Source organism: Lithobates pipiens, unplaced genomic scaffold, assembly GCF_037356315.1.
Source record: "Lithobates pipiens isolate NorthernLeopardFrog02 unplaced genomic scaffold, aLitPip1_a1.2 Scaffold_19, whole genome shotgun sequence".
NCBI lineage: Eukaryota > Metazoa > Chordata > Amphibia > Anura > Ranidae > Lithobates > Lithobates pipiens.
In genome coordinates, this window is record NW_027507764.1 from 219,532,095 (window position 1) to 219,545,539 (window position 13,445).

General features: G+C 40.4%; 1 protein-coding gene across 6 annotated transcripts in view; it reads left to right on the top strand.

The window, feature by feature from the left end:
• Window positions 1-13,445, top strand: part of PDE1C (phosphodiesterase 1C) — a 1,119,495-nt gene that overhangs the window by 524,627 nt on the left and 581,423 nt on the right. Inside the window, exon 1 of one of the 6 annotated variants that reach the window (XM_077491707.1) lies at window positions 1,433-2,825. The exons of 4 other annotated variants lie outside the window; for them this stretch is intronic. In XM_077491707.1, the coding sequence (XP_077347833.1) occupies window positions 2,692-2,825 (134 nt within the window). In that variant the 5' untranslated portion in view covers window positions 1,433-2,691. Of the gene's footprint in view, window positions 1-1,432; window positions 2,826-13,445 lie in introns of those variants that run through there. One more of the 6 variants, XM_077491706.1, reaches the window with a different exon arrangement.

A 13,445-nucleotide genomic window follows, 5' to 3' on the forward strand; every position in this document is an offset into this window, starting at 1 on the left:
GTAAAATTTTCAGACAAAATGCTCCGATCGGACATACTCCGATCATGTGTAGAGAATTCCGATTGGACAAAGTGCCACGCATGCTCAGATCAAATTCATACACCAAAGCTATTGGCTACTAGCGTGAACGTAGTCCTGTCGTAATGAAATAACGTCATCACGCCGGATTTTCCGACAACTTTGTCCGACTGTGTGTATGCAACAGTTTCGGACAAAATCCGACAGACAAAATCTGACGGATTTGGTTGTTGGAATCTCCGACTGTGTGTACAAAGGCTTAGCGGAGCTTTACCATCATTTTGGCAGCAAACAATTTTAAGAGCTGGCACAGCTCTTAAAATTGTTTCTTGTATCTGTGTGTGTATCCCACCAGAGCTGCTGCCTTGTTTAAAAGTTTTTTTGGCCAGTTTGGTTGATTTAGCAATAGATCAGGTACCAATTGGTTGGAAGGTTTGTCTAGCGCGGTATATCGTTTTTCGATATCATTTTAGCAGCGCTTTGGAATTCCATGCATCTCAATGGGCAGGGGTGCTTTAAGAGTGCTGTATACAGCGCTCCCAAAGCGCCCCAAAGATGCTGCTTGCAGGACTTTTTCCAATGTCCCGGAAGCGCACTGCTCCAGTGTAAGACCACGCTATATCAAGATTCCTCTCAACTCAACTCAGTGTGAAAGCACTCGGGCGACATTAGAGGCGGTTTTCAGGAGCTTTACACTAGCGCTAAAACGCCCGAAAACCGCCTTTAGTGTGAAAGCAGTGTTAGCCCTTGTACACACGGTCGGAGATTCCGACAACCAAATGCGTCGGAGTTATTCCGATGGATTAATTCTGGAAGAGGTCCGGAAGTGATGTTGTATACACACGGTCGGACTAAGTTGTCGGAAAATCCGATTGTGCATAACGTGATGACGTTATTTCGTTAGGACGGGACTACGTTCAGGCTAGTAGCCAATAGCTTTGGTCTAGGAATTTGATCTGAGCATGCGTGGCCCCTTGTCCGTCGGAGTAGGCTACACATGATCGGAGTATGTCCGATAGGAGCATTTTGTCGGAAAATATTTCCGGCAAGTTGGAAAAGTTGGTCCGACGGATATTCCGACGGAAACAGTCCGATGCAAACCACACACAGTCGGAATATCCGACAAAACGCTCTGATAGGAAACATTCCGACGGAATCTCCGACCGTGTGTACAAGGGCTTAGAGGCAGCAAAAAAAAAAAGAGACAAAACACCAGACGGCCCTAACAGCAGCGTTAAAATCCTCCAGTGTGCATGAAGCTTGATTTTTTTTATTTTTTTTTTATTTTTAACTAAAAAATACACTTAAACTCAGTCCTGAAGGACAAGATCACACACAACAGCCAGTATATTATAACCTGTGCCTAGAACAATTCCTGAAAAAAAAATTGTAATTTCCCATGTGATTTGTCTGCGCTGCCAACATATAAAAAAAAAAAAAAAAAAAAAAAAAAAAAAAGCTCAATTCATGGATAAAGCCAGATGTCGAGGGCTTACAAGAGTGAATAAACATTGTTTGTGACACTGTTCTTTACTGGCTCGTTTTGGAAAATTCTGGGTCACTAATGCTGTCATATATAAAAAGGCTTTTCTGCTGCTGCCGCCGATTGGGATGAGAGGTACGAATGAGCAAATATCACAGAACGATCATGTTTTGGCAGCGCTAAATCTCTCAAAGACACAGGACAGTTTGTCTCGGTGGAATGTAACAGGGAACCTTTTCTCGTTGCCGTCGTATACGAGTGTGCCATAGCACTGATTTCTTTCCCTCAGCCAACTTTAAACCTTAAAAGCTGGGTCCTTTCTCACGTGGCTGGCTTCCAAAGAGCACCTTGCCAGAATCCCCCCCTCCCCTCCTATATATCGCTGCGTTAATGAGAGCCAGTTTTATTATTACTTTCCTTCAACCCACCCCCATTTCTTTTAAGTAGCAGCCAATTTTTCCTGCAGCCTGCTTAGTGCATCTGTGCATGAGAGGAGAAGAGTGGATGTGTGTATGCATGTGTTAGAGGCATATCCCTGGCTGACTATGGGATGACTTTTCCCTCAGTTGTCAATTTGCTTGCCTGTCAGCGAAGCTGCTGGTAGTGGGAAAAAAAAAGGGATAGAAGGGAGGAGAGAGACAAGGAGTAAGGGGAGGGAGAACCAAAGCTGGAGGGGACAAGGGCTGGCGTTCGGAGCATCCTGGAGTAAAGAACGAGCAAGGTCCATCAAATGGGAGAAATACACACATTAGAAGCTGTGCAGATGCTCTGCACTCTCCACCTTGTAGCCACACTGCTTTCTCCCCATCATTTTTCCAATGATAAAGACTTTTCCACTGGTATGACCAATTGTTTATCTGGCTTATTGTTTTAGGAAAAGAAAAAAAAAAAAAAATCTGGAGTGTTTTTAATCTAGAGATCAACCTAATCCCTAACATCAGACTCAGGACCATGGCATTCTGCCGCAGCTACTCCCAGTGTACACCTGGAGCTCCTACTGGCTGCACACACTTGCTGTAAAGAAAGCCAAGGCTTCCGGGAAAAAAAAAAAAGATATTAGAGGGGAAAAAGAAGAAGAAAAAAAAAAAATTAACAAAATGTTTAATGCTCCCCATCGGTTTTAAAGGTGGAGCGTGTTCCATCTCTTTGTGTATGTGTTGGTATTTGTTTGTTCCAAGTAAGCATCTTTCATGAGCTTCAACCAAAGTCGCAGACCTATAGCCATGGAGTCCCCCACCAAGGAAATCGAAGAATTTGAGAGCAATTCGCTGAAATATCTGCAGCCGGAACAGATTGAGAAAATCTGGCTGCGTCTCAGAGGACTGTAAGTACCGATCTTCTCTCCATATATTTATTTATGTCCCTGAACAATTTTTCCTCATCTGTTGCCCACTTTGTGTGTCTGTTCAGAACTGTTGTTAACCATTTTCATCAGAAATCCAACATGTGAAAGATCCTAAAAGAAAAAGCGAAGGAAGCTAATTTTGGAATAACTTTTATCATTTCGATTTTGACTTTGTACAAAAGTCTGGGGAAGCTGTGTTCGCAAGCATTCTACACCTTCAGGCGTAATACTGTATATAACAACATGTGGTCACTACAGGGGTTTGGCATTAGCATGACCAGACAGGTGTATTTAGAAAGATTCTTTTCTGTATTAGTAATAGAAGAGCACCATTTTCACAGATTTCTGCATGCTTTCCAGGTAGTAAAGTTGTGATAGTATGTATAGGCTGAGCAGGATGCCAGAGGTTAAGCAAACAATAAATCTGCTAGATGATTGCTGGGTATTAGAGCCTGACAGCACAATGATACGGAAATTTATTAAGGGGAACTTTTCCCTTGGATACAATTAATTTTAGTATTGTCCTGTTCACCAAACATTCACTGTAGGTGAATCTGGTGCATGTGTTTTCATTGACAGTGATTGATTCCTTGTCGGTGAATGTCACATTTTCTCACCCAAGTGTGTTTATTGGTAGAGTGTAGTAGCTATGATTTTCATTTATTTACAGGCTGTGCATAACAACCCTTCATCCACCATTACTTTATTATGCAGAACACATACTGTGTTTACTAATGATACATATATATATTTTAAGGGGCAACAAAAACTCCTTTATTAATAATATCTTCAAACAATGCAGCATCTGAAGCTGTGATTTGTTATGGAGTTAGGTGTCATTATCTATAGTGCAGAACTTGTGTTTTGTCAATTTTATAGTGTGTGTGTGTGTGTGTGTGTGTGTGTGTATAATATATATATATACATATTATATATATATATATATATATATATATATATATATATATACATACATATACACACACACACACACACTCCTCGCTCTATAAATATTTATATATATATATATATATATATATATATATATATTTACACAAAAATAGCCAAAGCACAAGTTCAGCTGAACTATACAAATAATGACACCTGATTTAATAACAAATTACAGCTTTGGATGCTGTATTGTTCGAAGATATCAATAATAAAGGAGTATATAATTTGTGTGTGTGTGTGTGTATGTGTGTATATATATATATATAATCGTAACCTTATGCCGAAACAAACAATCAATATATTTCATTTTTACCTATATAGTAGAATGCAGAACATGCATAACATAAAAATACTTATACGTCCATAAGTTTATTTACTTGTGCTGTGTTGTCGATGGTAACAAGCAGTATTCACCCTTGCAATAATTTAATAGCTATGACAATCGTATGGTTTTAGTTTGTGTTATTATCTCTGAAGATGGACTAAACAAAGTTTTGGGGAAGCTGCATTCACAAGCATTCTCCCTCCAGGCACATTACTGTATATAACAACTATAATGTGGTCACTACAGAGATCACCCTGCTGTTCAGCTGGGGTTAGCATGTTTCCACATTGCTGATCTGCCTGCCAATGCAGTGACTAAAGTGTATATAGTGTATTTTTGTCTTTACATATAGTGTAAAGCAAACAAAACTGAGGACTTGTTAAAGGACCAGTCCACCCAAAAGTGATATTTAAGTTGTGGGTGGAGTGAAATGAGTCGCCTTATAGGTTCTTATATTTTTGGGGGACTCTGGTGGTAAGACCTTCTGGCTCTGTTCCTGTCCTGGGTTGCTACATTTATACATACAGTATACATGTGAGTGTTCCCACATCTCCTTTCAAATCCTCCATAATATAAAGCAGAATAAATATCCGACGATAGTTTGGGACTCATTTGTAAAGGATACTGCAGATGTGCCGACTTGGAAAAAGTGCATAGACCTTGCCACTGGAATTCCCAAGAAATATAAGAAACTGTTAGGTGGGTTAACCCACTATGATCTACCAAACAAGATGACACTTTGATATTTATGATGCCACTCCCAACTTACATACAATTATTCAACTGGCGCCATAGTACACACGGGAGCTAGTAGTTATTCCTGAAACCTGTTCTCAGGTCATCTCTAGGCTAAATTTCTTTGAATAATTCATTTTGATGGAAAGCAGCAAGCAAATATTTTGAAGGACTGTTGAAGTGTACACCGTAAATACATTTTTGATGTTACTTGCACTTTCTTAAATGTTTGCTGTCTCATAGTTTAGCTACTGCTTTAAATATATAAATTTGTAGAGATTAACCACCAGGGGGAGCCCTATATTTGACTCAGATTCTTTCAACCTCTCTGCTTAACAACTGTTGAGATAATGTATTAGCCACACAAGGAGTGCATTACTTTCAATAAATCAGCTGAATCATGGACATGCAATGTTAAAAATAGTAGCTGCCCCCAAGCCCATAAATAAATACAAACGTATACAAAGGTTTTTAAATCTTTGAAACACATTGGTATCAGTATTTATTCATGCATGTGTAGCGCTTGCTCCCACAGGAGCCTACAGTGCTCAAGGTCCCTAGGGTCTTTTCCCGTAGCTGCCCCACAGCCAAGTAGAGTCAGTCGCTCTTTTGGCTCAATGAACAGTCTAGGGGTATGCTTTTTTAATGCTTTATTTGTAGAATTTCAACTTGGATCAGAGTAGGGTAACTGTTGGATACTCCAGTAAATTGTAGCAACAACTTGAGGACACTATTCCTTCTCTTATTAGTGTGAGCAGAGTCCTTGCACAAGCAAATTGGTGTCCTGAAAAATCTCAGTCCACGGCCACAATGTCCTCTGAGAACAAATCTGACTCTAGCACCAGAGGGATTTTAGCAACACACAGTCTCAATGATCTCCCACACTAGGTTGTACTCACAAATGTCCTTGGATAATTGGTTGTCCCACAAATATCTTCCAGACATTTTCCAGTAATATCATACTAGATCCCCAGGTATAAAGTCCTTCAGTCAGCTCTAGCAACTTTTAGTAGACTACTCCCCAACTAGCCTAACTGGGACCTAGTTTGAGCAGCCGACACATGGCAAGCAGCCCCCCGCCAGGGTGTGATCCTTCTCTATTTATACACTCTCCCAGCCACCATCTGGGCACCTCTCCCAGGGATTGGCCAGGGCTGCATAAATATTCAGCTGCTGATTAGACTTTCCCAGCCTTCTATCTTCCAGAACCTTTCCACACAGACAGGAGGAAGCAGTCAACCCTGCCACCAGTGAAGCACAGAACAGACCAAAACAATCACATGCAGTGCACATTACAGTGAGCCATAACTACATTTACCTAACCTATAACCTATCTAGGAGGGTGCTACACATGCGCAGTTTGAAAAAAAAAGTACTTTACTTAGTACCTGACACCTGTTCCATTGATTTAATTTCAAAAGTAGTCCTATGTCCAGTAACTAAAATCTTACATATGACAGATTAATGATGTCAGCTCAAAAGCTGTGTTCAGGTTAAATTTGAAGGTTTTATTAAAATAATACTTAACTTATAAAACTGTAATCGGTTTCCAGCCTTCAGTATTTTCATGGACAGTTTGTAAATGACACCCCCATTTCTCCCTTCCGTGAAAATCCCCTTTCTTTTTCCACCTCTGTAGGATCACCTTAAATCCTAGCAACCAATGATGGGGTTGCCCTAGGCACCAATATTCAAAGAAGGAGGATGGAACTTTTCGCTTCAGACCTGGAGTAGGCAAAGCACCTTCTAGTGCTCTGCCTCCCAGCTTCCACCCTACTGAGCAGTGTTTATTTTGTCAAGAAAAATTTTGCTCATCATAGTTTTCAGATGACTCAGGCTTCATGTACACTGGCAGCTCCTGACCATGGGAAAATGCAAAATGCGTCAGCAAGCAAACAGTATGTTTTCTGCGATTTTTGACGCAGCCCGCAGTCAAAATGTTCCTGTCCTGAACAGGATCCTTTCACGTTCACGAGAGGGAGGATTAACAGTGGTCAAAAAGCAATATTTTTGTTTGTTTACGAATCTTGGTTTTGTTTTAAAGATGTTACTTGATACATTGAACTTGGCATTACAGCCAATAGCATTGAGACACACACACTATATATATATATATATATATATATATATATATATATATATATATATATATATATATATATATATATATATATATATAATGTGTTAAAGTTGTACTTCTGATTGTCTCTGCCATCTTTAAGCTCTGTGTGCAAAGAGGCGTCGTCTCCCTGTACAGTTATTTGACGCATATTTCTTCCCATCATCATTTGAGATGGAGAACTGAGGAAGATCAGACTGATATTTTTAGGACAAATTCCAGAAAAAAGTTACTGCTTAGGTATAATTACAATTTCTAAATCCCCCTGTAACATAGTAAATTTTCACTTTTGACGTTCAGTCCCAAGCTATCTATCTCCATGTCTCACACTCATTCCAAATTCGAAAAAACAAGCTATTTTCTTATTTTATACACATATACAGCCTACTATTATAGAGTTATATGTCAAAGACTACATTCATTTAGCCTACATTCACATATAAATGCGATGCGGGAAACGCAACTAATCCTGTGCATTTCCCGCATCGCATTGAAATTGCACAGCATTCATGCCATCTGCTGCAGGTGTCAATGTTAAATTAAAGACAACCCAAAACAACTTGCAAAACACAGTGCGATTGCCTGAATCAGATTGCTTGGGTGTGCCATGCGATGCAATGCAGTTCGGCAAAAAGGGTCCTGCACCTTACAAAATTATTGGGCTCAAAGCACTACAATGAATTATATTTGAACAGGAAAGTGGTGACATTCCTGCCGGAATCGCATGCAATTTCCTACACTGCACCAGTGTGAGCCTAGGAGTGCGTCTATGGGAATGTTTGACCATTCTTCCAGAAGTGAGGTCAGGCACTGATGTTGAACGAGAAGGCCTGGCTCGCAGTTTCCGCTTTACTTCATCCCAAAGATGTTCAATCCAGTTGAGGTCAGGACTCCTTGCTTTGTGCACTGGTCCAAATACATTTGGTGAAGGGGAGATTATAGTGTGGGGTTGTTTTTCAGGGGTTTGGCTTGGCCCCTTGGTTCCAGTGAAGTGAACTCTTAAGGCATCAGCATACCAAGACATTTTGGACAATTTCATGCTTCCAACTTTGTGGGAACAGTTTGGGGATGGCCCCTTCCTGTTCCATCATGGCTGCACAGCAGTGTACAAACAAGGTCCATAGAGATATGGATGAGCGAATTTGAGGTGGAGGAACTTGCCTGACCTGCACAGAGTCCTGACCTCAACCTAATAGAACACCTTTTGGGATAAATTTGAGCGGAGACTCGGAGATAGATCTTCTCGTCCAACATCAGTGCCTGACCACACAAAATGCGCTTCTGGAAGAATGGTCAAACATTCCCATAGACACACTCCTAAACCTTGTGGACAACCTTTCCAGAAGAGTTGAAGCTGTTATAGCTGCAAAGGGAGGGGCAACTCAATATTTAACCCAACGAACTGAAGCCCCATACACACATCAGATTTTCTGCTGATTTTTGTCTTCAGATTTACCAAAACCATGCCTGCCTGATTGCATACTCATTGAAACTCCTAAGGTTTGACCTCATATTATATGGTTTTAGTAAATCTGAAGGAAAAAATCAGCAGAAAATCTGATAGTGTGTATGGGACTTAAGACTGGAATGCCATTAAAGTTCATGTGCGTGTAAAGGCAGATGTCCCAATTCTTTTGGTAATATAGTGTATGTTATGGAGTACAGAAGGCTGGGAGAAGCAGTGAGCCGGTGAAGGAAATGAAAGCGTATCGATGGTTAAAATTTTGAAAACAAATATATATTTACGCATTGAATTTTAATTTGTTCCAGACTATTCCCTTTTAATGGGAACAATCATGAAGTTTAAAAATTTACATTTTGAAGAATCCCACATTTCCTTCCTTAAATTCTGTGAGTATTCACAATGCCCTGTGAGCAGGCACTGCTGTGTAACACATTTCACAGAGCCTGTCTTGTAAAGTGTCGAGAGGAGGGGTTTCAGGAGGCGGAGTCAGTACAGGAAATAGCAAGTGCAGTCCTTAGAAAATGAAAGTAAACAGCAGAGGAGAAGCTGGAAAGCATGCAGGGAAACCAGGAAGTTGTGGAAAGAGATGACCAGCAGACAGGCAGAATGCACAACATGAAAGGAGATTTTTTTTTTTTTTTTACCACTTCAATACCAGGCTCTTTCGCCCCTTCCTGCTGAGGACAATTTTGAGCTTTCAGTGCTTTCGCACTTTAAATGACAATTGCGGTCATACAACATGGTGCCCAAACTAAATTTTTATCATTTTCTGCCCACACATTTCTTTTGGTGGCATTTGATCCCCTCTGCAATTTTTATTTTTTGCTAAACAAACTAAAAAAGACCGACATTAAAAAAAAAAAAAATGTTTTCTTTGTTTCTGTTATAAAATGTTGTTTTCTCCTTCACTGACGGGCACTGATGGGCACCAATAGGTGGCATTAATGGGCACTGATAGGCGGCATTGATGACATTGATGGGCACTGACTGGCACTGACAGGTGGCATTGATAGACACTAATAGATGCCACTGATGGGCAGCACTGATTGGGCAGGTACTGACAGGTATTAATGTTGGGCACTGATTTGCACTGTGTTGGGCACAATGCCGTTTACTGGCACTTCCTGGTTCTAGTGATGATCAGCTGTGATTGGTCACAGCTGATTACGTTGTAAGAAGCCTCTGTCAGAGGCTTCTTATCACGATCGGAGATGCGACGTGTCAGACTAACTCGCAATCACCACGCTGCACACACCCGTGGACGCGCCCTGGCATGTTATCTTGCTGGACATCATATGACGCCCAGTCAGGATAACAGAACCACTTGTCGGCCGTCATTCTGCTATAGGCTGGGCAGGAAGTGGTTAAGTAAGCTTATAATAAATTGTCAAAAATATAATATAAAAAATGTATAATTCCAAGTGTATGCTATGACTAAAATCTTTTGTATGGAATGTACAGAATTGTTCCCAATCTTAATGTGCAGAAAAAAGAAACATAACTATGCATTACTGTGATACCAAGCTTACCATGGCCATATATCACAGTCAAGTCATATTTCTACAACTGCAGTGACCTTTGTTCCAAATCAGGGACAGTTGGAAGCTATGCCTAAATTATTGCAAGCTGGTAACATTCCACAATCTACAAAGTCCCTCTGTCCTTCTTTCATCCTCATTTGTCCCTCATTTTGGTTTGATCTATATAGTTGTGTATATATAATACACTGTTTTATCTTTCAAAAAGTGTTTCACAGTGGGATTGTTACCACAAAAATGTATTTCACTGCCAGTCCCTCTATTATAACTAAGCATAACACACAGGGTAAGCGTTTTTCTAAAACAAAGCTTGTAAATACAGTTTAATAGCTATCTTCGGGCCGGTCATGTGACTCTCGGACGGTCTCCTACTCCAATCCAGGGCTACTGTGGGAGGGGCACAGAGATCACCCTCTGACATCACCCGGGGAGGTCCAATGGTCACTCAGCCCCTCCCACAGTAGCCCTGGATCGGAGTAGGAGACCGGCCAGGAGTCACATGGCCGGCCTGAAGATAACTGTTAAATGTTATTTACAAGCTTTGTTTTAGAAAAAACGCTTACCTTGTATGTTATGTCTAGTTATAATAGGGGGCTGGCAGTGACAATTGGTAATCTTTTTTATTTTTTAATAAGAATGGCAGGGGGGGGCGGAGACAGAGACAAAGACACGGGAGCTGACAGGCAGGGAGGGAAGGAGGGGATGAAGGGGACAGAGCAGGGATGCAGATGAAGGAGGAACGCAAGCTGACCACGGTAGTTTGAGCTCAGCAGCCATGATCATTGTGGTCAGCTCACAGAGGGGGGCACAGGCATCAGCCAGGTTTTTTTTACAGTTTAGAGAGGGGCAGATTAGACAGCACAATCGCTGAGCTGTTTAATCTGCTATAAGGGAATAGGATCTCTTTTTTTTTTTTTTTCTCTTTTTTTTTTTAGGGTTCTAAACACTTTAACCTTTCTTTTACATTCTAATTTGCTGCATTTGTAAATATCAAAAGCTAGTATAAAGGAATAGTAGTGGTAAAAAAAGAAAAGTGGGTTTAACTAATAATTTTTTTTTATAATTCTCCTTTAGGGGGCGTAACAGGGGGTGTGTCCTTTGCCTACATACTTTTGCTAATAAATGTCCCTCGTTCCCATCTCACAAATTTGGGAGGTATGGTTTATGGCTGTATTGCACATTTACTCTACCACCAAAGTTGTACTGGTAGAATTTCTTTAATGCAAAAAACAGCAGTTCTTTTTTACTCTGTGTATAATGTATTCGCTTGATGAATAAAATAGTGATTTTCTTTATTGCATGAGAGATGCTTCAAGGCAAACTATGCTTGTATTTCCATTTGTTTAGATGGATAAAAAAAAAAGCACAAAGCAGGTGCTTCTATTTAAGTGGTTTTTAGCATATTCGGTCCCTTTTACTATAAAATGTCTGTTTTTTTTTTAAATGTCTTTAGCAGCCCTATTGATGTAGTCACAGCAATGTGTAATAGACTATATTAAGTACCTTGTCATGCTTATGAAGCATAATAAACCATTGCAATGGTTCAAATTGCTCAAGGTTTGTAATCATTAAGCTTTGTACACTGTTAGGTCATCATGTTTTTCAAGTATTTCACGTCCAAGTTCTGGATTTTATCATTTTGCTTAGATTTTCTTTCCCAATATTTGGCACAAAATATACTCATGTTTGGGCAAGGCAACCATAATCGTGTCATCTGCTATTATGTGGATACTTTCACTATTTGCAAATTTCTTTTTTTTTTTTTGCAAAACATTTTACTAGCAGTTGATTCCAAATGGTAGCGCAAGTTCAAATGGCTATCACAGAAGAGTATTAAAATAATACACTTGTAGTTATTTATCTAGACTGACCTGTCACCATCCATTTTACTCATCCAGAATGATAAAGAATTATTTTCCACTCAGTGTGGGACTAGGGGCCGTGAACAGCAGATTTGTCACAGAAATTACAAGGTAGTTGACTATGCAGGCAAGATCCGACCTCGCCAAGGTTTTATTTTTTAATCACACACAGATTAATAAATGAGCTTGCTCTAATCCCTTGTTTATGCTTATACAGGAACAGGGAGAGGATATGCCCGAACATCCTGCATACTGTCTTACCTTAGTAAGACAAAAGCCGCCAAAATGCCATGGCACATCTAATCCATGTTTCCCTTGCTATCTTCTGGCTAAGGATATGTAGCTGAATCTTAAAGTGGAACTACACCACATTTAAGCCCCACAACTAATACAGGCATACCCCACTTTTAACTACACAATGAGGTTTATTTACTAAAGCTGGAAAGTGCAAAATCAGGCTCACTTCTGCATAGAAACCAATGAGCTTCTAACTCCAGCTTATTCAATTAAGTTTTGGTAATAAAATCTGGAAGCTCATTGGTTTCTATTTAGAAGTGTGCCTAATTTTGCACTTTCCAGCTTTAGTAAATAACTCCCATTGTGTACTTAAAAGTGGGGTATGCCTGTATCGCTATTTAATTCAATTTTTACATTTAAAGCAAACTCACATTGAAAACACTCCCTAGTACTAATGTGCGTAGCCATCTTGAGAAAGGACAGATGATTCATGTAGCATTTACTTCATGGAATCCATCTGCCCTTAGCTCAGGTAGGCAGCAGGGTGTGCTTAGCTGAGAAAACCCATCCTCCCCTCCTGAAGACTCCTGGGATGTATGACCTTATTATGGACTCAAGAAATATAAAAAAAAAGTTTAAGGCTAGGTTCACACTGCCGTACAGAGCGGCTCACAGCAGGAGTCCAGTGCATCCTTGTTACCATTTCAGGTCCGATTTCAGTCCGAATTTATTAGGTCTCCCGTGCAGTTCGCTTCAGAGATTGTGATCGGCTCTCTATGGAGCATGTTCACACATCTCCTGACATGTGAATTTGATGTGGGGAGACCCACATGCAATTTGCAATAGTGTTAACTCAGCCAAAAAAGTCTATATAGTATACCTCTTTACTGATGTTATCCGCATAAGGATTGAAATTTATCATTGTTGATTGAGAGAGTGAAGTTCCGTTTAACCACTTCCATAGTTGCCAATGTTGTAAAAAAATTTATAGGGACACTTTTTTGGCTGTAGGCAGAGTCGTATTATAATTAGGGGGTGGGGCATGCATTTGTGGGCATAGCATAGCAAAAAAAAGCGGTACGCGCAATGCCCAAAAATGGTTTACGTGAAATAGTGGGCTTGGCTTATATGGGCATGGTTCAAATGGGGGGTGTGGTTAGAGTCTGAGATGAATGAGAGATGGAGAAAGAAAAGGGGAAAAGAGGGAGGGAGAGAGAGAGAGAAAGAAAGGAGGGGCGGCACAGTGGTGTAGTGGTTAGCACTCTCACCTAGCAGTAAGAAGGGTCGCAGCAGAGCCCCTCCTTACATGTTTGTCCCCAGGCAGTAGAGCCCCTCCTTACATTCGTGTCCCCAGCACAGTGGAGTCC